The 21,332-nt window shown below is 48.5% G+C and overlaps 9 protein-coding genes across 9 annotated transcripts; 4 read left to right on the top strand and 5 right to left on the bottom strand.

The window, feature by feature from the left end:
* Nucleotides 1-34: 34 nt before the first annotated feature.
* On the bottom strand, nucleotides 35-1,756 carry CANTADRAFT_91111 (uncharacterized protein; the record flags this gene model as incomplete). The annotated part of the gene is made up of 2 exons (XM_020211779.1): nucleotides 35-1,636; nucleotides 1,682-1,756. 2 exons carry the CDS (start codon nucleotides 1,754-1,756, stop codon nucleotides 35-37), a joined length of 1,677 nt encoding a protein of 558 aa, XP_020063928.1.
* A 1,115-nt stretch (nucleotides 1,757-2,871) lies between these two features.
* Nucleotides 2,872-6,309, bottom strand: ZCF20 (Zcf20p; the record flags this gene model as incomplete). Its single annotated transcript, XM_020206869.1, has 1 exon — nucleotides 2,872-6,309. The coding sequence occupies one exon, from the start codon at nucleotides 6,307-6,309 to the stop codon at nucleotides 2,872-2,874; it is 3,438 nt and encodes a 1,145-aa protein (XP_020063927.1).
* An 836-nt stretch (nucleotides 6,310-7,145) lies between these two features.
* Nucleotides 7,146-7,436, top strand: SMD3 (mRNA splicing protein; the record flags this gene model as incomplete). Its single annotated transcript, XM_020208678.1, has 1 exon — nucleotides 7,146-7,436. A coding segment is annotated over one exon (291 nt), but the record flags the coding sequence as incomplete, so codon positions are not given.
* A 482-nt stretch (nucleotides 7,437-7,918) lies between these two features.
* Nucleotides 7,919-9,391, bottom strand: GLR1 (glutathione-disulfide reductase; the record flags this gene model as incomplete). The annotated part of the gene is made up of 1 exon (XM_020211777.1): nucleotides 7,919-9,391. The coding sequence occupies one exon, from the start codon at nucleotides 9,389-9,391 to the stop codon at nucleotides 7,919-7,921; it is 1,473 nt and encodes a 490-aa protein (XP_020063925.1).
* Nucleotides 9,392-9,572: 181 nt separating this feature from the next.
* On the bottom strand, nucleotides 9,573-10,754 carry CANTADRAFT_91088 (uncharacterized protein; the record flags this gene model as incomplete). Its single annotated transcript, XM_020211776.1, has 1 exon — nucleotides 9,573-10,754. The coding sequence occupies one exon, from the start codon at nucleotides 10,752-10,754 to the stop codon at nucleotides 9,573-9,575; it is 1,182 nt and encodes a 393-aa protein (XP_020063924.1).
* A 1,361-nt stretch (nucleotides 10,755-12,115) lies between these two features.
* Nucleotides 12,116-12,907, top strand: CANTADRAFT_26737 (40S ribosomal protein uS17). The gene is made up of 2 exons (XM_020207865.1): nucleotides 12,116-12,167; nucleotides 12,414-12,907. Exons 1-2 carry the CDS (start codon nucleotides 12,123-12,125, stop codon nucleotides 12,834-12,836), a joined length of 468 nt encoding a protein of 155 aa, XP_020063923.1. The 5' UTR covers nucleotides 12,116-12,122; the 3' UTR covers nucleotides 12,837-12,907.
* A 794-nt stretch (nucleotides 12,908-13,701) lies between these two features.
* On the bottom strand, nucleotides 13,702-15,320 carry CANTADRAFT_26736 (glutathione-disulfide reductase). The gene has a single exon (XM_020207864.1). It carries the CDS (start codon nucleotides 14,895-14,897, stop codon nucleotides 14,154-14,156), a length of 744 nt encoding a protein of 247 aa, XP_020063922.1. The 5' UTR covers nucleotides 14,898-15,320; the 3' UTR covers nucleotides 13,702-14,153.
* A 1,299-nt stretch (nucleotides 15,321-16,619) lies between these two features.
* PHO84 (phosphate transporter) lies at nucleotides 16,620-18,782 on the top strand. The gene has a single exon (XM_020207863.1). It carries the CDS (start codon nucleotides 17,012-17,014, stop codon nucleotides 18,683-18,685), a length of 1,674 nt encoding a protein of 557 aa, XP_020063921.1. The 5' UTR covers nucleotides 16,620-17,011; the 3' UTR covers nucleotides 18,686-18,782.
* Nucleotides 18,783-20,043: 1,261 nt separating this feature from the next.
* On the top strand, nucleotides 20,044-20,838 carry DPP1 (Dpp1p; the record flags this gene model as incomplete). Its single annotated transcript, XM_020211775.1, has 1 exon — nucleotides 20,044-20,838. One exon carries the CDS (start codon nucleotides 20,044-20,046, stop codon nucleotides 20,836-20,838), a length of 795 nt encoding a protein of 264 aa, XP_020063920.1.
* Between the last annotated feature and the right edge of the window lie 494 nt (nucleotides 20,839-21,332).

The raw sequence follows: 21,332 nt of genomic DNA, 5'->3' as shown, positions 1-21,332 counted from the left end.
AGTCTGCCGGTCTAAACTGGCCCTATTTACATTTTCAACTCAAAAATTGATGACGAAGATTTCTCACCATCATGATAAAATCATAGATGTACAAGGTGCTGATTCTTCTTTGGTAGGCCCACCAGGTTCTGGCGTACTCCAAGGTGGCTCGGACCGAGTACTTCGAGTACGTGGCTGCAATTCTTTCCTTCGATTCATCATACACCACCTTGGCACAGTAGTTAGCCATAATCAAGAACGTTCTTTCGGGACCCAACGGATTGCTCAAACTCTCATCCAAGTTCCGGGTCAAATCGTTGGTTTTCAAGATCAATAGCACGATTCTGGGCATCGAGCTCAAAATGTACATCAAATCTTCCAAGATTCCATCTGTAGACAGGAGCTGACTCTGGATATTTTTAATTTCGTCAGTGCTCCGAGCCTTGGAAATGTCATAGTTCAAAGCGTTTTCAGGGGATCTGCCTGTGATGGCAGCCGCAAAGATCCTGAACTTCTGGTCGCCCTCGATTCCCGCAAATTTGCCAGCGTACTCCTTCATTTTGGGAACGTCTCCGTCCAACACCGACAACCAGAAATGCGAGTACTCACGCTTCATTTGCAAGGGGATCTGTCTGTAGAGTCCGTGATCGTAGAGCACGATCTCGAAGTTGTGACCGCTGGGAGACGTCCGTTTGTCCACGCTTCGGATGGCCAAGTTTCCTCCGTGGGGATCACAGTGCAACCCCACGTCGGGGGTGAAGATCATGTTGTTGAAGATGTGAGACAAGCACGACGACACCTCGTGGGGGTGGATGTTGTGTTGGTTCAAATACTCGAGATTATCTAGACGAGAACCAGCAACGTATTCCATGATCAACACCCGCTTTTGGGCCGCCACTATGGTGGGGATGCGTAATGCCGTCTCTCTGGTGAAGTTCTGGAAGTACTGAGCCGTTTTCCTGGCGTTTTCGGCCTCGTTGGTGAAGTCTAGCTCCACGTAGATGGACGCCTGCATCTCCTCACCCAACCACGTCAACGGATACTCGGGAAAGAACCTGTACATCAAGTTGAACACAGTCTTCGTGAGGTATATATCGAGAGGCACGAACTCCTGCAAGGTGGGGTGCTGGATCTTGACAGCCACCTTTTCTCCCGTTTCTTTCAAAGTAGCTATGTGCACCTGAGCCAACGATGCTACGCCCACGGGCTCGGGGTCGAAGCTGGAAAAGAGCTCGCTCATGGGCTTGCCCATGTCCTTGATGAACAACTGCTCGATTTCCTCAAGTGACGACCTGGGACACCGGTCTTGTAACGGAAGCATGGTGTCGGTCCATTCCTTGGGCAACAAGTAGGTCAACGCGGTGATGTGCTGCCCCAACTTGATGTAGATTCCTCCATTCTTCTCGAGCGCCCGTAGCGTGATTTCTGCCGCCTTCTGGTGGGTTTTGTTCAACTCAGCAGTCCGTTCAGCCTTGCTGGAGAACTCCTTGCCTAGCACGTCTTTGTACAACAAGAAACACCTGGCAGTGGCTGCTGTGACCACACCAATACGTTCTGTGGTCAAGATGACGTGTTTGGCGGTGTCGTTGGTGGCGTAGAGCACCAGACCTGCCACGCCAATGGCGATTCCGACCTTGAATAACGTCAACTTTGGCGTCTTTTTGGGCAAATTTGGGGAGCTTTTCAGGGCCAAACTCCGGACGGGAACGAGGCTGCGCCAGCAAGCACGAGCTGGCGGTCTGAGCCTGGTACCGCATGCTAGCCTGGCTGGAAACATTATTGGTGGTGGAGTATGATAGAAGATGAATATTCAGCACGTGAATGGTGAATGGATCTGGAGTGCGAGCCGATCCGAAAAGCCGAGGTGAGAAGTGGGTAGGAGCAGGGAAGGGTCTGGTAGGGGCAGAGCTGGGTATAGCACCGAGGGGATTAGTTCTACAAATAATTGATTTTTAGGGATCCTTATGCTTTTTCAACCATTGTATGGTGTTTGAAGAATTTTGTTTTATTGTTAGTTTTCAGTAGATCAGTGGTGCACATGAATAAAATCAATATGAACTCTAGCATAGTGTTATAAATTGCTATATTAGTTAAATTTAATATTTCCAGACTTCGGAAATATTGATTCAGGTCCATATTAGAATTGTCAAATGTGAGTGTTCATGTTCTTATGCATTATTTAAGTATTATCGACGTATCACATTCAAGTTTGTTTGCTCCAGATAGAGTCAGATTTCCATTCACTGGATTAAATTTTGGCCTTGTTTAGTAGCCTCCTAAATACTTTACATCGTTCCATAACTAAAATCCAAACTTGTTTTTTTCGGGATCGTATCAGGTTTATGGGAAAACAAATGATTCGAGGTAGGGTTTGTTTAATACAGTTAGTTCATTGGAGAGCTCTAGGAACGGTTAGAGGGTATAAAGGAATCGTTCCTGTAAAATGGATGCATCGAATATCCACTTAATGTAGACACATTTTACTTGGATAATACTGTAGCGAAATGGAGGCACCTACGGAATATAATGCCATGTGATGGGTCACAGATGAATGGGTATCGTTATATTGTACACTACTATCACACTCCCAGAGTGTGCCGCCCAGGACACGCCTCAGGCTGGCTCTTCCAGTCTTCTCACTCACAGAGTGGCAGACAGAGCCCCTAATATCCTGGTGTAACCTGAGGATTAAAATCCTGCAACCTAAGCGCTCGTATCCTGAGCACTCATATCCTGGTATAATAAAAGAACTAATTTTGTGGTGCAGCCTAGCACCCCCTGGTAGAATCCAAGGTCGTTGATAGGTCATTACCTTATCACGTACCCTTTCTATCCACAATTCATCTTACCTTAGGCATCATGTATGCCTCTATCTACCCCTCTCATCATTTACTACTGGAAGAAACCGTCCACTGGCATGTTGTCCAAGCCGTTGCTAAAGTTCAATTGTTCAAAGAATGACTCGTTGTGGAGGAAATCGAAGTCAAAATCGTCGAATGCCTGTCTTTCCGAGATTCCTGGGAATGCACTGGGTGTGACCACAGTTTCGGTGCTTTCTTGCGGTAATGGTCCAAGATTCATAATTGGAGGAGGAAGAACCGCTTCTTCAAGTTTGGGAGTAGGAGTTTTGAACACTGGAGGACTGGGTTGTGCAGATAATGGAGCTTCTCCGTGTAATTTTCCTCGGATGTTACTTTCTACCCCCTTGCCAATGGCAGGGTTATTCCACATAGTATGGTCGAATGGACACTTTCTCTTTCTCTGCTCATTCTTCATGGTAGTGATTCCAGGACTGCCAGGTTTAGGCATTGCAAACGCTCCATGATTGACAGGACATTTACCTGCCTTGGCAGGACTGGTTTCGGACAAAAGGTTATGGTTGACAGGACATTTTCCTGCCTTGGGAGGACTTGGGTCGGGCAAGAGACTGTGATTGACTGGACACTTCTTGGCACCCTTTGATAAATCAGCTGGAGGTGAAAAGTCGGTGTCCATCGGCGTAGTGATCTGAGAAATTGGACACCTCTTAAATTCACTCTTCACGGCCTTTTCAGGACTACCATTTGGAATACGCCCAGCTTGATCGACTTTGAATTCGGGCACGTTCGAATGAATAATGTTCATTTTGCTTGAGTTAGTGATAAATGTCATGTAGAACTTCCATAACTTCGACAACTTGTGGGACTTATCCTTATCTATCAATATACCTTCCAAAAGTCCTACCGTATCCTCAATCACTCCCACCATCTGGGTACTTATAAATTCATCAATGTTGCAACCAAACTGTGCATTTACAGCTTTGTCGATTTCTGGCCTCATCTTGTCCAATTCTCTTCTCAATGGGGCATCTGTAGAAGCCGATGATTCCCCTTGTCTTATTCTAATCAACACACCAACCACAAATTGAATAACTCTTGTCAACACTTCTATTATGGCCAGCAAAACATATTGAGAACTTGAGGACTTCAAGTTGACGAGATCGAGCTTGCGTATATGATCCACAAACTGGAACAAGTCTATGAAAATTCCGGGCAAAAGTGATTGGATTAGACTCTCTTCCATCGAACATTCACTTTGAAGAAGAATAATGTATTTCATGAAGTACCGAAGATAGCTCAACACCAAAAATACTTCAAACTTTCTGATAAAGGTTCCTGCCCCAAGTTTTGCCTGTGAGATATTATTGTCATCTATGTAACCACGTATTGACGAGTTGTTATCCAATATGTAGAGTCTTCCATTGTCTCCTCCATCTCTTCCTATGTGCAATGCACCTTGTAAATCACCAATCCACTCATCACATTCTGTAATCAAGGATCTCAAATTCAGAACATTTAACCTGACTTCTCCAAACTTCATAATACCGAAGGTAATAGCTCCCGAGATTTTAGCAATCAAATAATGCGCTTGCAACATTGATTTCAATTCGTGATACTTTGAAGATTTTAATTCGTTTAAGTAACGCACATGACTCTGAGACGCGCTGGCTTCTTCAATTCTAGTATAAAGTTCTTGCATCGAGTTCTCCAATTTTTCAGAATGCTTTAAAATGGGAATGTAGTTGAATGTGATCAAGTTCGTTATTCTGATTAGGTCCGTCCATAAGTAACAAATATGTATTTTCAAATCTTTGTTCTTTCTCTTCGAGTCCTTCAAAAATACATAATTTGGATCTTTCCACAATTCAACTGGCCTAGATTCGTTCAAAATACAGTTCAAAACGTGCGAGAAAATTGATGTGTATCCTGATTTCAAATCAGACGATGAACCTTCCTTCTTGTAACACAATAAGCCTCGATTCAACAACAAGACACAACATGAAATATGAGAAAGAGTGGGTGTTGAGTTTTGTGGCGCCATCAATTTTAGAACGGATTTGGGTAATTGTACATCGTACTTTGCCAACTCAGTTTCGGTGAAAACTCCTGGTTTTCTCAAATTACGATCAAGAAGCAAAAACTCTTGAACCACACCCAAAATGTTTCCCTTATAAATCTCGTTCGCGTAGGCCACTTCAGTGGGAAACAACATCTTGAACTTTTCACACGCATCGTCCTTGATACTCGATTTGATTTTCATTCGTAAAATTTCCAAACTCTCATCTATAATAAGAGCCAAGAAGCAGACATACACCCCCTTCGTTAATAATCTCTCGTAGAGGTTTTGGTCGGATTGGGGGTGGGGGCTGCTCGGGGGTTTGACATCGCTCAGCAAGTTCAACCCTATTTCATTACCATTTTTCTTGATGGTTCCTTGGATTTCAAGCTTGTAAAGCCCCACCAAGCTCTTTGATTCCACCGATATGTCGTTGAAGTAGAAATCAAGCAAGAAGTAAAGCTGCTTGTAGTTCAAGGGCTCGTTACCTCGGATCAAGTTCAACACAGAATTCCACAAGTTTTGGATCTTGATAAGGGTCCGCTTGCTCTTCTCGTTGACGTCCTCGTAGTCGGTCATCAAGAAGTCCTTCTTGGGAGGCATGGCCAGGTCCGACTTGGTGAACACCGGAAAGGGCGACGACGAACGAGAAGGATTAGACTGGTCCTGGCTGTCCTCATTCATGAAGTTGAAATCGCACTCGATCACCGGGCACCGGTGCTGGGACTCCTGGGAGCCTGTTTTTTCGGAGTCTGGCTTGGCCATAGGCGAACTGACGGCGTAGGTGAAGTCGATTTCGTTGATTCTGTAGTCGGACTTCTTTGCAGGCCGTGTCTTGGCGCTGGCCGTGTTTTCAATCAACTGGTTCATCTTGTAGGTGTGGTAGATCTTCTGCAAGTTGGTGATCTTGTACCATAACGAGGTCAACTGGGGGTCCAACTTGATGAGGTTGATCCAGCTGTAGGTGTCGGTGTATGTGGTGGTTCTGGCAGTGCCCAGGGTGGCGCAGATGGAGTAATTGTGGTCGTCCATCACCATGAAGTGCTTCTTGCTGTTCAGTGCAGACGGACTCAAAGTGGTGAGAACGGTGATAGGGACGTGGTGGTCACTCCCCTGGTCGGGACGCTGTGACGGCAGCAACTGGTGGAGCACCAGCAACTGGCGCTTCAAGTCCTCGATCTCCTGGCGCTGGCCAAAGATCACCTTCTCCTTGGTTGCCTGCAACTGCTTGTAGGCGTCGGTGTCTTCGACTCTGTCGTGGTCTTTTTTGGCCCCACCGTCGCTGGACCAGTGAGGCTCGAGATACTCACACATGTGCGCCACGCCGTTGCGGATACACTCGCTACAGGTGGGCTTCTGCTTGTCACACTTGACCTTTCTCTTCTTGCAAATTAAGCACGCCAACGGCACACGCTTGCGCTGCTTGTGCGGGGGCGCTTTCTTGTCGTCGGCCATGGCGGGAGAGGTGGCTGCGCCGTGGTGGAGGTGCTGGTGGTGGTGGCGGAGGGATGTCTGACCAGTGGTGGCGGCTCCCTATTCTTATAATCTAGCGAGGAACCGGTCGTGCGCGCACCACGCCTTGTGGTGGCAGCAGTTTTCAACGGTAACCAAGCGAAGAAAGGGCTAAGTATTGTCCGTTGTCACCCGCCGAATTTGCGCCTGGAGAGCCCACAACACGTCGATCTTAAGACTCCATCAGCCTATCAAGTTGAGCCAGACACACCACCAGTCGAGCCCCAGACGACTGTCCTTCAGTATTCCAGCAAAGCTCATTCAGGCATCAAACATTGAAGCGTCCACAGTGGCTCCTTGAGTGCATTTCATAGTGGTATTTCATAGTGGTATTTCACTACAATATCCTTACTGGCACTCACTACAGTATCCTTAGTGGCATCTTGCTCCAACATCCTAACTGCCATTCCACTGCCAATCCATTGCCCCCCACCAGCGTCTCCCATTGCCCCCCGCCAGCACTCCGTTGCCTTTCCACCTTCGTCCCAGCCCAGTCGCTATCTCTGCCTCCGCTGCCTCCAACCCCCACCAGCTCCTACGCGCCAGAACGCCTATTGTTGCAGTCTCCCTACAACCATTGCATCCCCTACTGTCAGACTGCATACTGACCAGACAAAATTACTGTCATCCCCCAGTCATCCCCTACTGACTGCACACTGACCCCACTCTAGCCATCTCCAGTCTACAATTCACTGTCAGACTGCACACTGACCAGACAAAAGTCTACTAGCCATCACCAGTCCTACCAACCGTCACACTACTAGCTAGCCCTAATGTCTGCAGGAATCCCCATCAGACTCTTGAACGAGGCCCAGGGCCATGTCATCTCGCTCGAACTCACCACTGGCGACACCTACCGCGGAAAGTTGTTGGAAAACGAAGACAACATGAACTTGTCGTTATACGACGTGGTCATCACCAAGGGCCGCACGGGTGCCACCTCCCATATGGACCAGGTGTTTGTCAGAGGGTCCATGATCCGGTTCGTCAGCGTTCCTGAGATCTTGCGTAACGCCCCCATGTTCTTCGTCAAGCCTGGCGAAAAGCCTCGTCCACCTGTCAGAGGACCACCTCCAAAACGGGCCAAGCATTAGCCAAACGACCACAATGGCTTGGGTCTTGCGGGATACGTGCTAGACAACTCTAATGCTCGATGAGGCCACCTACAAATATTGCACTCCATGCTACAGATCACAGCTGGAGACACCACTACAGACTGCCAGTCTATTTGTGTCTGTTGACCAAATCTCCGTGGGCCTTTTCCACTTACAATTGAGCTGGCGTGCCCTCAACCACGTATTTCTCCATCACTCCCAGCTGCTGCCCCACCCCCTGTCTCAAGATCTTCCCTCATTCTGCCACAACTTGGCACTACATCTGTCCTTCCGATGAACATCGCTGCTTGCGTGTACATTATCTGTATATTATTCATAGAAATCAATGCCAAAGTCAACAAGTGTAGCAATCAGGATGTCGAAGACTGACCCACTTGGTCAGTCCGCACAAGCCTGTGTGGACGAGAAAGAATCCCGCACTCTAGTAAGTAGTGAACCTAAGTCATAGTCACCAATTCTTCAGCAGAAGTTGGGTGGATAGCAACACAGTTGTCGAAGTCCTTCTTGGTGGCTCCCATCTTGATGGCCACTCCGAATCCTTGCAAGATTTCAGCACTGGCGTCACCAACAATGTGGAGACCAACAACCTTCTCGTCCTCGCCAGTGCACACGATTCTGTAGACAGTAGGAGACTTCAAGTCGTCGGATTCCATCATGGCGTAGTACATGGCGGTAAACTTGGAGTTGTACACCTTGACGTTGCTTTCACCGTACTTTTCGATGGCTTCTTTAGTGCTCAAACCGATGGAGCCAGCCTCTGGGTGAGAAAAGATCACTGATGGAACATTGGAGTAGTCCAACTTGTCCTCAGCAAACTCAGGCTTGCCGGAGAACAATCTGTTGGATAATCTACGACCAGCAGCGATGGCAACAGGAGTGAGTTCAACCTTACCCACCACGTCACCAAGTGAGTAGATCTTGGGGTTGGCAGTTTGCTGGTACTCATCGGCCTCAATTTGACCCTTAGAGTTGATCTTGACGTCGACCAAGTCCAAGCCAAGGTCAATCAATCCCTTTCTACCCACAGTCCATACCAAAGTGTCGACTTCTAACACCTGGCCATTGCCCAAGTGGACTTTCTTCTTACCGTCCTTTGTGCCTTCGACCTTCGTGACACTACCAGACTTCTTGACAACGTTGACTCCTAACTTGTCGGTGTAGTAGTCAGTGATGGTATTCTGGATGATGTCGTCGAAGCTTCTCAAAACGGTGTCGCCTCTGATGACCAAGTGGGTTTCGGAACCAACACTCTGGAAAATACCTGACAATTCAACTCCGATGTAGCCAGCTCCAACAACAGCTACAGACTTTGGTTGCGATTCCAATTGGAAAAAGCCGTCGGAAGTGATACCCAAATCGGCACCCTCGACATCAGGAGGAACAATAGGAGCGCCTCCGGTGGCAATCAAGATGTGTTCACCCGAGAAAACGAGCTTTTCGTCCTTTTGGAAGGTCTTTCCCTCTTCCAAAAACTTGATTTCTTGGTCTCCAGTCAAGGTGACTTCGACGTCACCTGCGGAGTTGATGAACTTGGCTCTTCCAAACAAGTGGCTGACGCCCTCTCTCTGTAAGTTTCTTTCATAGATGCCATTCAAACGGGTCACGTAGGCATCTCTCTTTTCCTTGATAGCGCCCCAAGCGAAGTCGCCGTACTTGACTTCGTCGTCGCCCTGGGACAATCCGTACGACTTGAGGTGGTGCTTCTTGTGGGCAGCATCTGCAGCGTACCACATCACCTTCTTGGGAACACACCCCACGTTGACACAGGTGCCTCCTAACTTGTTGAAATTGGCCTCGATCACCAACACTTTGGCACCGTATTTGGCGGCTCTTCTGGCAGATGCAACTCCTCCAGAGCCACCGCCAATGACTAAGTAGTCGAATTTGTTGAGGGAAGACGTAGGAGCCATGTTAATTGATGTGGTGGACAAGTGTCTGTTGATTGATTGTAACCGCGATGTGGACTGTCTGAAGAGATGTCTGGCGGGATTGGTTAGCATAATGTGGTGGGTATTATTTCTAATCAGGTTGAGTCGTGCGGAGGTGCGTTTTGCTTGTGCATGGGGGAAATTACCGAGCACAATTGAACGGTTAGGGGGCAGTGGTGGCAACCTCGTCGGAGTCGTTGTGGAGACACCGGCGTAGGTAGGCGGTGGCGAACTGCTGGAGTTCTCCGTTGGAGGCAGCGTGGTCTGGGTGGAACCGTTCCACCTCCAGATGTGCGTCGTAGATCTCGTCTAGCTTCTGAGACACCACCCTGTGGTAAGTGTCGTAGTCAAAGGCCTCGTCGTCGTCGTTAGCGGGAATTCCGCTGGCAGACGACTCTGCCAATCGCTGGGCAGTTTCCATCAACGCAGCTGTGTAGGCGGAGTCTTCAGCTAGGAGCGACGATACCTCCTCCTTATCCTCGTGAAACGTCTTCTGGATGTTCGAGGAGTTGTCCAATGCCGAGTAGAGCGAGTTGTTGGTGATGTACTCGCGGTTCAAGTTGTTGGCATACCCGAACATCTTGTTCAAGAGCTCCTTTTTCTGGGTGATCTGGACCTGTCTTCGGGTAGAGATTGCGTGGGTTTGGGAGAGAAGGCGCTCGTGGTTGGCCTGAATCTTCTTTTTGAGCTCGTGGAGCTGGTTCTTTTCCTCCAGCGCCATCGACGCCAACGACCCGCCCAGTCGTGCCTGTAGTTCGTTGTACACGCTCAGAATTACACTCCATTCCTCGCGGCTGTACCCTGGAAGGTAAGTGACGTAGGGAGCCGATTCTGGGTTGTGGTCGACATCCGACTCACCGTCGTCTGAGTCACTGGCGTCGCCAAAGATCACATTACGACTGATTTTCTCTGCCGACTCCCACGCCTTGATCTGGGACTCCTTGACTGCTGGCGGCAAGTGCTCGCCGTGCTGGAGGTCGGTTCCGTCCGGGTAGTTGGTAAACACCGAGTAGTCGTAGCTGTTCATGTTGATGGGCTTGTGGAGAATGAAGCTGGGAACCGACTGGTTGGGGTGGCTGGGATCCACCTCCACGTCGTAAATGCCGTTATCACCTTCACCATCACCACTATCGCCGTATGCTTTGTCGATCGACCGCTTCTGTGACTGGTGCAAGTTTAGCAACTTGGTCTTGATTAGCCGCCCATTCTTGGACGACTTGTGAGAAATCTCCTTCTTCTTGGGATGTTGTGCTGGACGGTTGGATGACTGTTGATACTGCTGGAGGTCTGGCTGGGCCAATTGCTGGCGCTGAAGCCGTCGTATGTTGTTGCTGGGAGTACTCATCATTGACGCGGATGAGGAGCTGATGGTTCTGGTGGAGTTGTAGATGGAATCGTTGGCAAAGCTGACGGTGTGGTCAGGCACGTGCGAGGACGGGATGCGGTTGGGCTTGGGCAAGATGGACGCATTGCCGGAGGTGTTGGGATTCATGCCATGGGGGGTTGGATATTCTTGCAGTATTTTGATAAGGATGTTGATGGTAGTGCGTGTTGACTGCCGCATCGGGCAGTGTGTGGGGGAGCGCGCGAGGGTGGGACCGCTGAAGCAATAGGGATGGGAAAGGGTGAGGTCGGGAGATAAATATCGGGTAATTGCTCGGGGCAGTACTGTGGTGGGGGGGGTGAAGAATTGTGGTGTGGGTGTAGAATAGGAGGGTAATTTGTGTAGTACCGAGTATGGTTGAATGATGTAGACTGAGTATGGTAGACTGAGTATGGTAGACTGAGTATGGTAGACTGAGTATGGTAGACTGAGTATTAAATAGATGTTCCTTACTTTCAGTACCAAGTGTTATGTCCTAGAATACGCATGCAGTCACAGACAAAGGAAGATCTACTGACTGGGTTTTGCTTCGATAGAAATGAATCGACACAAATGAGTAATTAATTAATACTTCTATCGCAAGCTAATATATCGCCGATGTCATAGGTGACGAAAGCTGACAGTTGACCAGGAAGAAAGGCTCGCAGAGCCATACATTAAGTGGAAAATGTAGGCACGAATTGGTGAATGTCGTCCTTCTGAATGTTAGATCCCAATTATTTTGCAACCACATGGAAGCATTAGGGGAAGTATCTTGTAGAAGTATGAGAGAGAAGTATTAGCGAGTAGTAAAGTGACACACTTATATATACTAAGTGGAACTATGCATGAGGAAGAATCGGGTGGAAGACTCAGGTGGGGCACCTATCGAACGCTGCCCTCGCAATACGATATTAGCATCAAACGGCCTAGCTGTAGAAATGAACTAATGAGGCCCACGAATATTCCAGCAGACCCTCAACATCAATGGTGGTAAAGATGACACTACCGGAATATCTACAGAACTGTACAGTATCTACTTCACAGGCATAATCCACAGCCACGCCAGAACACCAGAATGGTTCCAAATACTGCCCCCCCACACAATAATGTGCTATCGTCACCTGATACTCCCACCCATCCAGGCTGGTCACGTTACTAGGGCTACTGCCCTAGCCCATGCACGCCACCCGCCTCCTGCACACCACCCGCGCTCGGTCCCAGGCGCGCTCACGTGACCCCTTACCACCCTCGCTGTACCATTCCATCCGCTCCAACCACTGAAAAAATCACCTTTAAAAAAATTTTCATACTACTTCTGTTCAACTTCAGCATACTAAGTAAGACAAGATGGCTACTGAATTAACTGTTCAATCTGAAAGAGCTTTCCAAAAGGTTCGTACCTAATCATCCATTCCTCCACACGGACGTCCGGTGGATGGCCCATCACAATTATCGACGGAGGAAGCCATAGCCCAAACATCCCATCCAAAGACAATATCTCCCAGTGGAGGGCTCCAACATGCCCAGTGGCAAGGCACAGTGCAGTGCAAACTCCAAGCATCAACTTTTCACCAATGCCAGGCTTTCGTTGGCTTCCTCGTCCCTGTGATCTCTCTCGAGTCTATACTAACATTCTAGCAACGTCACATCTTCACCAACCCAAAGGCCAAGGCCAACAGAAAGACCAAGAGATGGTATAAGGATGTCGGTTTGGGATTCAAGACCCCAAAGGCCGCCATTGAAGGTACTTACATCGACAAGAAGTGTCCATTCGCCGGTACCGTTTCTATCAGAGGTAAGATTTTGACCGGTACTGTTGTCTCCACCAAGATGCACAGAACCATCATCATCAGAAGAGACTACTTGCACTACGTTCCAAAATACAACAGATACGAAAAGAGACACAAGAACGTCGCTGCTCACGTTTCTCCAGCTTTCCGTGTCCAAGAAGGTGATGTCGTCACTGTTGGTCAATGTAGACCAATCTCCAAGACCGTTAGATTCAACGTCTTGAAGGTTGCCGTCTCTGCTTCCAAGTCCAAGCAATTCGCCAAGTTCTAAGTACCTTGGTATCTAATATACAATATATATATGTTTTATTAGGGTATCTTTTAATGTTACATTAGTCTGACCGACCCCAAGGGGCTGTAGGGACCAGATACTGGTCTATTTCATAGTTTGCATCTGCAGACTTCAAGGATATATTGTGAAATACTGCGGAATTATGAGCACAATGGTTCCGTATACATCGCAAGAAATACACTTCAGTTTCCGACCAGATAAATTATTCCATATACATTCCAGAACTTGTCAATTCAGTCCCGTTGGCTACACTAGTTTTAGCTTTTCATACTACAAGGAGTGAATTGTACTCCAGCGTGTCTCTATAAAATAACAGCCATTACTAGTAGTAAGCTCATTAATAGAAGAGCCCTTGACCAGAAAAAAAATTCGGCCACTACCTATGATTGTTTAATTGGTAACTCAGCTACAACATTTCTTTTCCATACATGTAGTGTATCTTTATTCTAAATGTTGTTGCGGCTTCACATCTTATTTTTGAGCTTGGTGCAATTTTTTAAGGTTCAAATACTGAATTTCTGGCTGAGAATGAAAAGGGAATCAACTGCAAATTTTTGCAGCGACCCCAATGACTATATAGTTTGAAAGAATTACATACAGTGAGCGATTCAAGCCCGCATAAAGACAATAATTAAGCTGCCAATTGGTTTTGCAAGAAAACAATTCATTGGAGAATTTTTTGGAATGGAATTTTTATAGTAAAAATGTCGAAAAATGCCAAATTTCAGCAAAAATCTAATTTCTCAAGATCTACAAATTGTTGCATGTCTGGTAGCCTATTCGGGTGGTAGCAAATCTTAAAGAGCCCGAAATTGGCGGACTAATACATGAAGTTATATCCCTCCTTTCAAATAAGTATTTGAACGGTATTTGTGGAAGGAATAGAATATATTGCCTCTGGAAACTCTGATCTCAAATAAGAAAGTAGACCTAATTCAAATTTAATATCAGGTCTCGGACCCACAATTAATTGACGGGAGCTTCACCTAATTAAGTACGAAGTTCATCTCAATTTTTCATTATTTGATAAATGTAATTGTAGTGTACTGCTCTTCCCACCTCAAATAACTCGTTTCATTATAACAAATCATCCTGGTCTGCCCATCTCAATTAGCTATTTATTACTTGAGTAACCGTAAAAACTAATATTATCAATTAAACATGCTTCATTACTTCTTTGTATCAATTACCTGGACATGCCTACATCAGTCGAGCCATCGTAAACCATACATTAGAACGTCTATCAGTTGAACCGTCATTAACTAACTCCCAAAATATCTCCATTGTACAACCCTATCACACATTGGAAGGAGCATCATTCTTGCGTACGATCAAGTTCTTGCCGCCCCACTCCAAGAGCAAGTTCACCAACTCGCCGTCACGGTGCAAGGCCACGAAATCGTCGGCTCCTCCTCTGCTCACACTGGAAGCCCCAACCAACACGTTGGGAACGGTTCTGCGGGTGGTGATCTCAGCCAAGTACGCCTGGAGTTCGACTCCGTGCGCATGCTTGTCCAACTCCACGATTGTGGGCGCAGGCGTGATCTCGTAGTTCTCTTTCAAGAGGGCCTTGAGCTTTTTGGAGAACGGACAGAACGTCTTGGAGAAAATGGTGATAGGTGACATCGACCGGATGAGCTTCAACTCGGCAGCTGGATCGAACACCGTGGGCGAGTTGGGGTTGCTTGGATCCACCTTGACGTTGGTGATGGCGTCGTCCTTCTTGTCGTCTGGCGTGGAGTCGCCTTTGGCGGCCACAGGCTTGTCAACGGCGCCAGCAGCAGGTTTTTTGGCATCGACTTTCTTGGGATCGGCTACTTCACCCTGCAGCTTGGCGATCTCGTTGTTGATGGCAGCGTCGAGCTTGTCGTCGTTGGTGGAGTCAATTAGACTGGACGCATCGACTGGACTTTTGGCGGTAGGGACGCCAGCGGGAGCGACTGCAGCGGAGCGCGACGTAGTTGAGGTGTACAACACAAACACCAAGAGCACGAAGAACGCGGAGATGGCCACGGCTCTGACCTGTTTCGTACGAGCCATGATGAGTAGTTTGGTGTGTTATTGTGTGGATGTGGTTTTTGATGATGGCCACCGCGCGAATGTCGCGGACGCAATGTCGCGTCGATCTGGGATCGAGCGGTCACGAGACCGGAGGATGGCGAGGTGGATATATATGAGTGGTGGAGCGAGAGGAGGATGGGTGCATGGCGCGTGTGTCACGGGAGGCTGCATGGTGCGTGTGTCACAGGAGGGATCATAGCCCGCCAGGCACCCCGTGGGTTGACGTTTGGGGGGTGGGCCGTACACGCATGCAGCACATATCCGGCGGGGCAAAGACTGAAAAGTGAAACGGCTCAAGGCAATGTGGTTCAAAGTAGGTGGTTCACGGGTTGCGGCTCACTGGCGCTGGGTTTTCAATCGCCGATCCATGATCGTGTTTGCTCCTGGTGGTTGTCAATCGAAGCCAGGTTTCGCCGGGAGATCGGCGTGCACACTTGTTGGATTAATAAGCCTCGCTGACTGCGAAAAACGTGGTGGTTCTGCATAGACGAGATTGTCGTATTTCTTTTCGGGCCCGGGCACCTGTGCGGCGCGTTATCGCCCGGGGGGCTGATTATTAATGTCAGTCGTATTTTGCGTTCAGTTGCACATAGGCCACTTTTGACGGATTGGCAACAATGCGTGCCAGATCCATGTGCACCCTTAGTGATCTGTCTGTAATTAGCAGATGGCGTCGGGGTTAGACTTCCTGGACACTTTTGCACCCACCTGGTGCGTGCGTCTGACAAATGGCTCCAAAATACGGTGTAAATGACTCTCAGTGCACGGGGTGCTCACAAGACCACGGGGTCGGTAGGAGGGCTTCAATCGCAGGGATGGCCACGGCGAGTCGGTCCATCGATTGGCAGCGGCTGCCTCATCAGCCAGGCCTGCCTCATCAACCGCGCGTGCACCCATCAACCATTCCCATTTTGCTAACTGGCCAATTGGCCCAGCTCTCACCCCCACAATGGCTCACCCCCCCAAGTGACAGCAAAAGGTCTGCTGGAAGGTCATCGCTGCAGCCCTCGCTAAGTCCGGTGTCGTGCACCCCAGCGGAAATAGAGGGGGTTTCTAACCCAGGCTGCCCCACAACCCCCGTGTCTGTAGTGCTCGCTAATGGAGTAATAGCCCACGTTAGCTCCAGTGACATTAGTGGTCGCTGGTGCTGCGGCACTGGCCCCGTTAGCCGATGCAGCCCACTTAGACAATCAGTCTATTCGGATCCCCCGACACAAAGATGGTAATCGCCGTCGGCCTACTGTCGGGAGCGAACATTCGCTAGCGCCAGGCCGTGGAGCTGCGGATCAGATCGCGCAGACACTACAATTGCAACGGCAGCTGCATGTGCAGCGTGCCTGTTGGCAGACGGCTGCTGCCAGAGAGCTGCACGTGCCGCTTATCGTGGAGAGCAAGTCCTGGCCAGGGGGCCGTGCTAGTGGCCCACGGGGACCGACAGCCACCATAGCCCGCTATCAGTAATAGCCCATTGCGGATATGAGGCCCACCCCGCACCTACCATGGTGCTGGAGCCTCGCAGGGTGGGCCCGTAGCCTCTTGTGACCACCTGCCCAGCAAGGACAAAAAAGCGCCACCTCCACGTGGGGCGTGCGCGTACCAGCCAACGTGGGCTGCACCAGTTGCAAAATTACACACGTGGGGCCTGCGATGCGGTGCAGGGGACGCTCGCACCCAAATGGTCTCATGCAATCAACCATGGCTGGGCAATGCCAATGAATTCTGGCCCGCCAACCCACAGGCTGTCAATGCGATGCCAGGAAAAAAAACGGTGCCCAGACCTTCGGTGATGTGTCAGACAGACAGACCCTTGGTCCCGGTGTCTGGATGGCTGTCCTGGCCTTGGTGTAGCGTCCCTCCCATCCTCTCACCCCCCAGCTGCGATCCTCAGATACGGCTGCATATCGCCCTGTAAAATGCCGTTACAATAACCCATGCGCCGCTACGCTGCAGACAGAACCCGCCCACGAGATCCCATTTCTTTTCCTAATATTCCAAAATTACCTGCACCTATCCTGTGCCAGTTATCTGCCAGAGTATAAAACCGAAGCCTCCCCCCATTCTTCCTCCTCATTCCAACCAACAAGTTCCCTACAATGGCTGACATCGAATCTCCTGTCTACAAAGAAAACTCTGCCGGTGGTAAGACCGCCTTCAAGGACTATGTCGAGAAGTTTGCTCACATCGAAGACCCCTTGGAAAGAAGAAGATTGGCCTTGGAGGAAATCGACAACGCTGGCTTTGGCTGGACCCAAATCAAGATGATTTTGATTGCTGGTGTTGGTTTCATGACTGACTCCTACGATATTTTCGCCATCAACTTGGGTATCACCATGATGTCCTACGTCTACTGGGCTGGTGCCATGCCAGACTCCACCAACACCCTCTTGAAGGTTTCTACTTCCGTTGGTACTGTCATTGGTCAGCTTTCCTTCGGTACCTTGGCCGATATTGTCGGAAGAAAGAAGATCTACGGTTTGGAGTTGATCATCATGATTTTCGCTACCATTTTCCAATGTACTTTGGGAAGCTCCCCAGCCATCAGTTTCGTTGCCATCCTTGCCACCTTCAGAATCATCATGGGTATCGGTATCGGTGGTGACTACCCATTGTCTTCCATTATCTCCTCCGAATTTTCCACCACCAAGTGGAGAGGTGCCATCATGGCCGCCGTTTTCTCCAACCAAGGTTTGGGTCAAGTTTTCGCTGGTATCGTCTCCATCATCTTGGTTGCTGCCTACAAGGGTGACTTGGAACACGCCAAGACCGGTAAGGAATGTGTGGGTGCCTGTGCTAAGGCCTGTGACCAGATGTGGAGAGTCTTAGTGGGATTCGGCTGTGTCCCAGGTTGTATTGCCTTGTACTACAGATTGACCATTGCTGAGTCTCCAAGATACTCCCTCGATGTCGAAGAAGGTGACCAAATCCAAAAGGTTGCTGACGTCGAAGCCGTTCTTGACAACGCTGCCCAAGACATTGCCCCACCAAAGGCCTCTTTCAGAGACTTCTGGAGACACTTCGGTCAATGGAGATACGGTAAGATTTTGCTCGGTACTGCTGGTTCTTGGTTCATGTTGGATGTTGCTTACTACGGTTTGGGTTTGAACACCGCTGTCATCTTGCAAGCCATTGGTTACGCCTCCACCGGTTCCGTCTACGACAGATTGTACAACACTGCTGCTGGTAACTTGATCTTGGTCTGTGCCGGTTCCTTGCCAGGTTACTGGTTCACCGTTGCCACCGTCGACACTGTCGGTAGAAAGCCTATCCAACTCGGTGGTTTCATCATCTTGACCATCTTGTTGTGTGCCATCGGTTTCGGTTACCACAAGTTGAGTGAACACGGATTGTTGGCCCTTTACGTCTTGGCCCAATTCTTCCAAAACTTCGGTCCTAACACCACCACCTTCATCACCCCAGGTGAAATCTTCCCAACCAGATACAGATCCACCGCTCACGGTATCTCTGCTGCTTCCGGTAAGGTTGGTGCCATCATTGCCCAAACCTGTATTGGTACTTTGATCAACCACAACTGTGCCAGAGACGGTAAGAAGAAGAACTGTTTCTTGCCTCACGTCATGGAAATCTTCGCCTTGTTCATGTTGATTGGTATCTTCACCACCTTGTTGGTCCCAGAAACCAAGAGAATGACCTTGGAAGAAATCTGTGAGAAGTACCACGGTGAAGTTGACTCCACCAAGTTGTCCAGAGACAGATACTCTGCTACTCAAGAATCCTACGATTCTGACTTGAAGCAAGAAGACAACTAAGCGTCTTATAGCCTCGTTCCTACTTTTACATTCATTTCATCTTAATTTCATTTTTAAAGGCTTCAATTATAACTCGTGTAGTTTAATAGAACGAGCAATTCAAAATCAAACTGTAGAGGTGATTAATTACCAAAATTCTTGTAACTATGGAGCTCACGTTGGAGAAGGCAGTCTCTTTACTTGAACGATTACAGGGTTTGCCACAGATTATTTGGCATACTAGACTTGAAATTTTACTGGATAAAATACAGTTCTGCTACTAGAACTCGAAGTAAAGCTGGATCTGATAATTAGCTAGTCATCGCTAGTACTAATAGACCTGCTACTATTGGTCGAATATTGCATCTAAAAATCTATGAGTTACCATCACAGGCCGATGTAATCTGGATCGAATACTACCAACAGCCAGACCGAGTAGTACTAGGGAGTAAATTCGCTGGTGCAGAGATCTGCTCTAATCTATCTAGATTTATTACTAATTATCCCACCAAACTCAAACCACTTTACTTGGGAAAACTTCCTAGTATTGTCAAGCTGCTTTGAGGCTTATCACTGAGCCACTTCAAGCAATAGTACTAACCACGAATCCACCTTTTCAGCCCTACCCGAATAAATCCACGGCTACGGCAAAATCAACTAAAAAAGGAAATTCTGCAGATCGGATAATTGGCCAAATGAAGTAAAATTCAGCGAGAGATAGGATGATTAATTCTTTGCCACGACAATCGCATAGCTAACACTACGAAGTGACTGCTAAACTCTCGGGGGGTTTGGTGATTCCGGTGGTTTTCGGATAAATTACTTCTCTGTCTGGTAGAGGTGAAAGTGGACGTGTTCCTGGAGGTAAATCTCCAGAGAATACGATAAACATCCGCACTTCACCGCTATAAATCATCGTTGTAATAGTACTTACATGCTGTAGCTATTGTCAAATTTTACAATACTTAATACTTCTAGATAATTCATCCCTGTAATAATCATTGCATACTCGTTGTCGTTCACCGTCTGGAAGTCTCCGACATTCCTCTACCCACGAACACTCGGTAGAACCAACAACGTCATTTTGCATCACGTTGGATATTTTAGTCCATGTCTTCACCAGGCACTTCCTTCTCCTACCACCTCTGTCCCATCACCTGTACTTCCCCTAACCAGCAGTCGCGGATCCCGCGCATACGCTGCCGCACCACCACGAGCTCCCGCTACACCCCCCGCTAAATCCCCCGCTGCCCGCCCCGCGGTACCGCCCGGCGGGGGCCACCTCGTGGCCTTCCACCGCCATCTCGCCCTAGCGTTCTCCCGCGAATAAATCGTATCAACATCATCATCACCTTCAACATCCAACCATGCAATTCAAAATGTACTTGGCGTCCACCAAGTTTAAGACATACCTCCCGGACTGGGCCACCACGGTGGTGCTTCTCGTGGTGTTTTTTGGCTACTTGGAGCACGCCACTCCGTTCATCAGACAGTTTTCCATTTCTGACCAGTCCATCTCCCACCCATTTGCCGTGGTGGAACGCGTCAACGACGTGCAATTGTACCTCTGGGCCGTCATAGTGCCCAGTGTGGTGTTGGTGGTGCTTTCTGTGGTCAATGCCTCGTCCCAGCTCGACAGACTCCATCTCATCCAGGTGTCGAGCGTGGGGCTCTGGTTCACGGCAGTCATCACCTCAGTGGTCACTGATATCTTGAAGTGCTTGATCGGAAACCATCGTCCTGACTTCCTTCAGCGCTGTGGCGCTGCTGCGTCCACTCCTGCCCATGTTTTGGTTGGTCTCGACGTGTGCACAGCTCCCATGGGCCAAGGCACCGTGGTGGAAGGGTTGAAGTCCACACCTTCCGGACACTCGTCGTTGGCATTCGCTGGCTTGGGTTACTTGACGTTGTGGTTGTTGGGCCAGTACAAATTGTTGAACCTGTTAGAGTCCAAAACCACCTCGCGCCCAGTGGCCTTGTGGCTTGTGCTCTGCTCGCCGTTGTTGTTGGCTGCCTACATTGCCTTGAGTAGGACCCAGGACTACAGACACCATTTCTTTGACGTGGCGTTTGGCAGTTTTATTGGGATTGTGTTTGCAATTTGGGGCTACTTTCACTACTTCCACTCGTTGTTGGATGCAAACTCGCACCTCCCGTTGGATGCCATGGAGTAGTGGTCAGTAGATTGAGCATTTGGGGTACTTGGGGCGAATTATAGAGTGGTGAAGGGACTTTTTGTGAGAGTCGATTGCGTTAAATGGACATCATATTTTTATTTGCGGATAGAATACTACAATAATAGTTGTGATTACTGGAGATTGGTGATTTGAAGAAGAATATCAAAATAGGATATTGTTCATAGCTGTTGAGACAGGCGCCTGAACCAGGTGAACTCGCATTGAAATTGGCTGATGGAAGGTGAAATAAGCTGGAAGTTACTGCCTTCATAATGGTGAAAAATCCAGGCTCAAGCGGACAGCTCCCGGATAGGCAAGTTGTCACTTTTCTACTGGTTTAGCCTTAATTGCTGGATACGTGCCAACCTTGCCGCAAATACAAGAATGCAGCAGATATGGGAGAGTCACTATCCGAATTTCAAAAAACACTCCTTGTCCAACTGAGAAGCTCCATTTACAGAAAATCAAACTCCAGAAACGATCAAAGACAG

The sequence above is a fragment of the Suhomyces tanzawaensis genome (genome assembly GCF_001661415.1).
Source record: "Suhomyces tanzawaensis NRRL Y-17324 unplaced genomic scaffold CANTAscaffold_5, whole genome shotgun sequence".
NCBI lineage: Eukaryota > Fungi > Ascomycota > Pichiomycetes > Serinales > Debaryomycetaceae > Suhomyces > Suhomyces tanzawaensis.
Note: the sequence above shows the minus strand (reverse complement) of the source record. Positions and strands in the feature narration are given on the sequence as shown.

Bases quoted from the DNA above. Each gene is read 5' to 3' on its own strand.
- CANTADRAFT_26737 (XM_020207865.1), top strand. From the start codon at position 12,123: ATGGCTACTGAATTAACTGTTCAATCTGAAAGAGCTTTCCAAAAG. The intron at 12,168-12,413 runs GTTCGTACCTAA...CTAACATTCTAG, and splicing joins CTGAAAGAGCTTTCCAAAAG to CAACGTCACATCTTCACCAA.
- CANTADRAFT_26736 (XM_020207864.1), bottom strand. From the start codon at position 14,897: ATGGCTCGTACGAAACAGGTCAGAGCCGTGGCCATCTCCGCGTTCTTC.
- PHO84 (XM_020207863.1), top strand. From the start codon at position 17,012: ATGGCTGACATCGAATCTCCTGTCTACAAAGAAAACTCTGCCGGTGGT.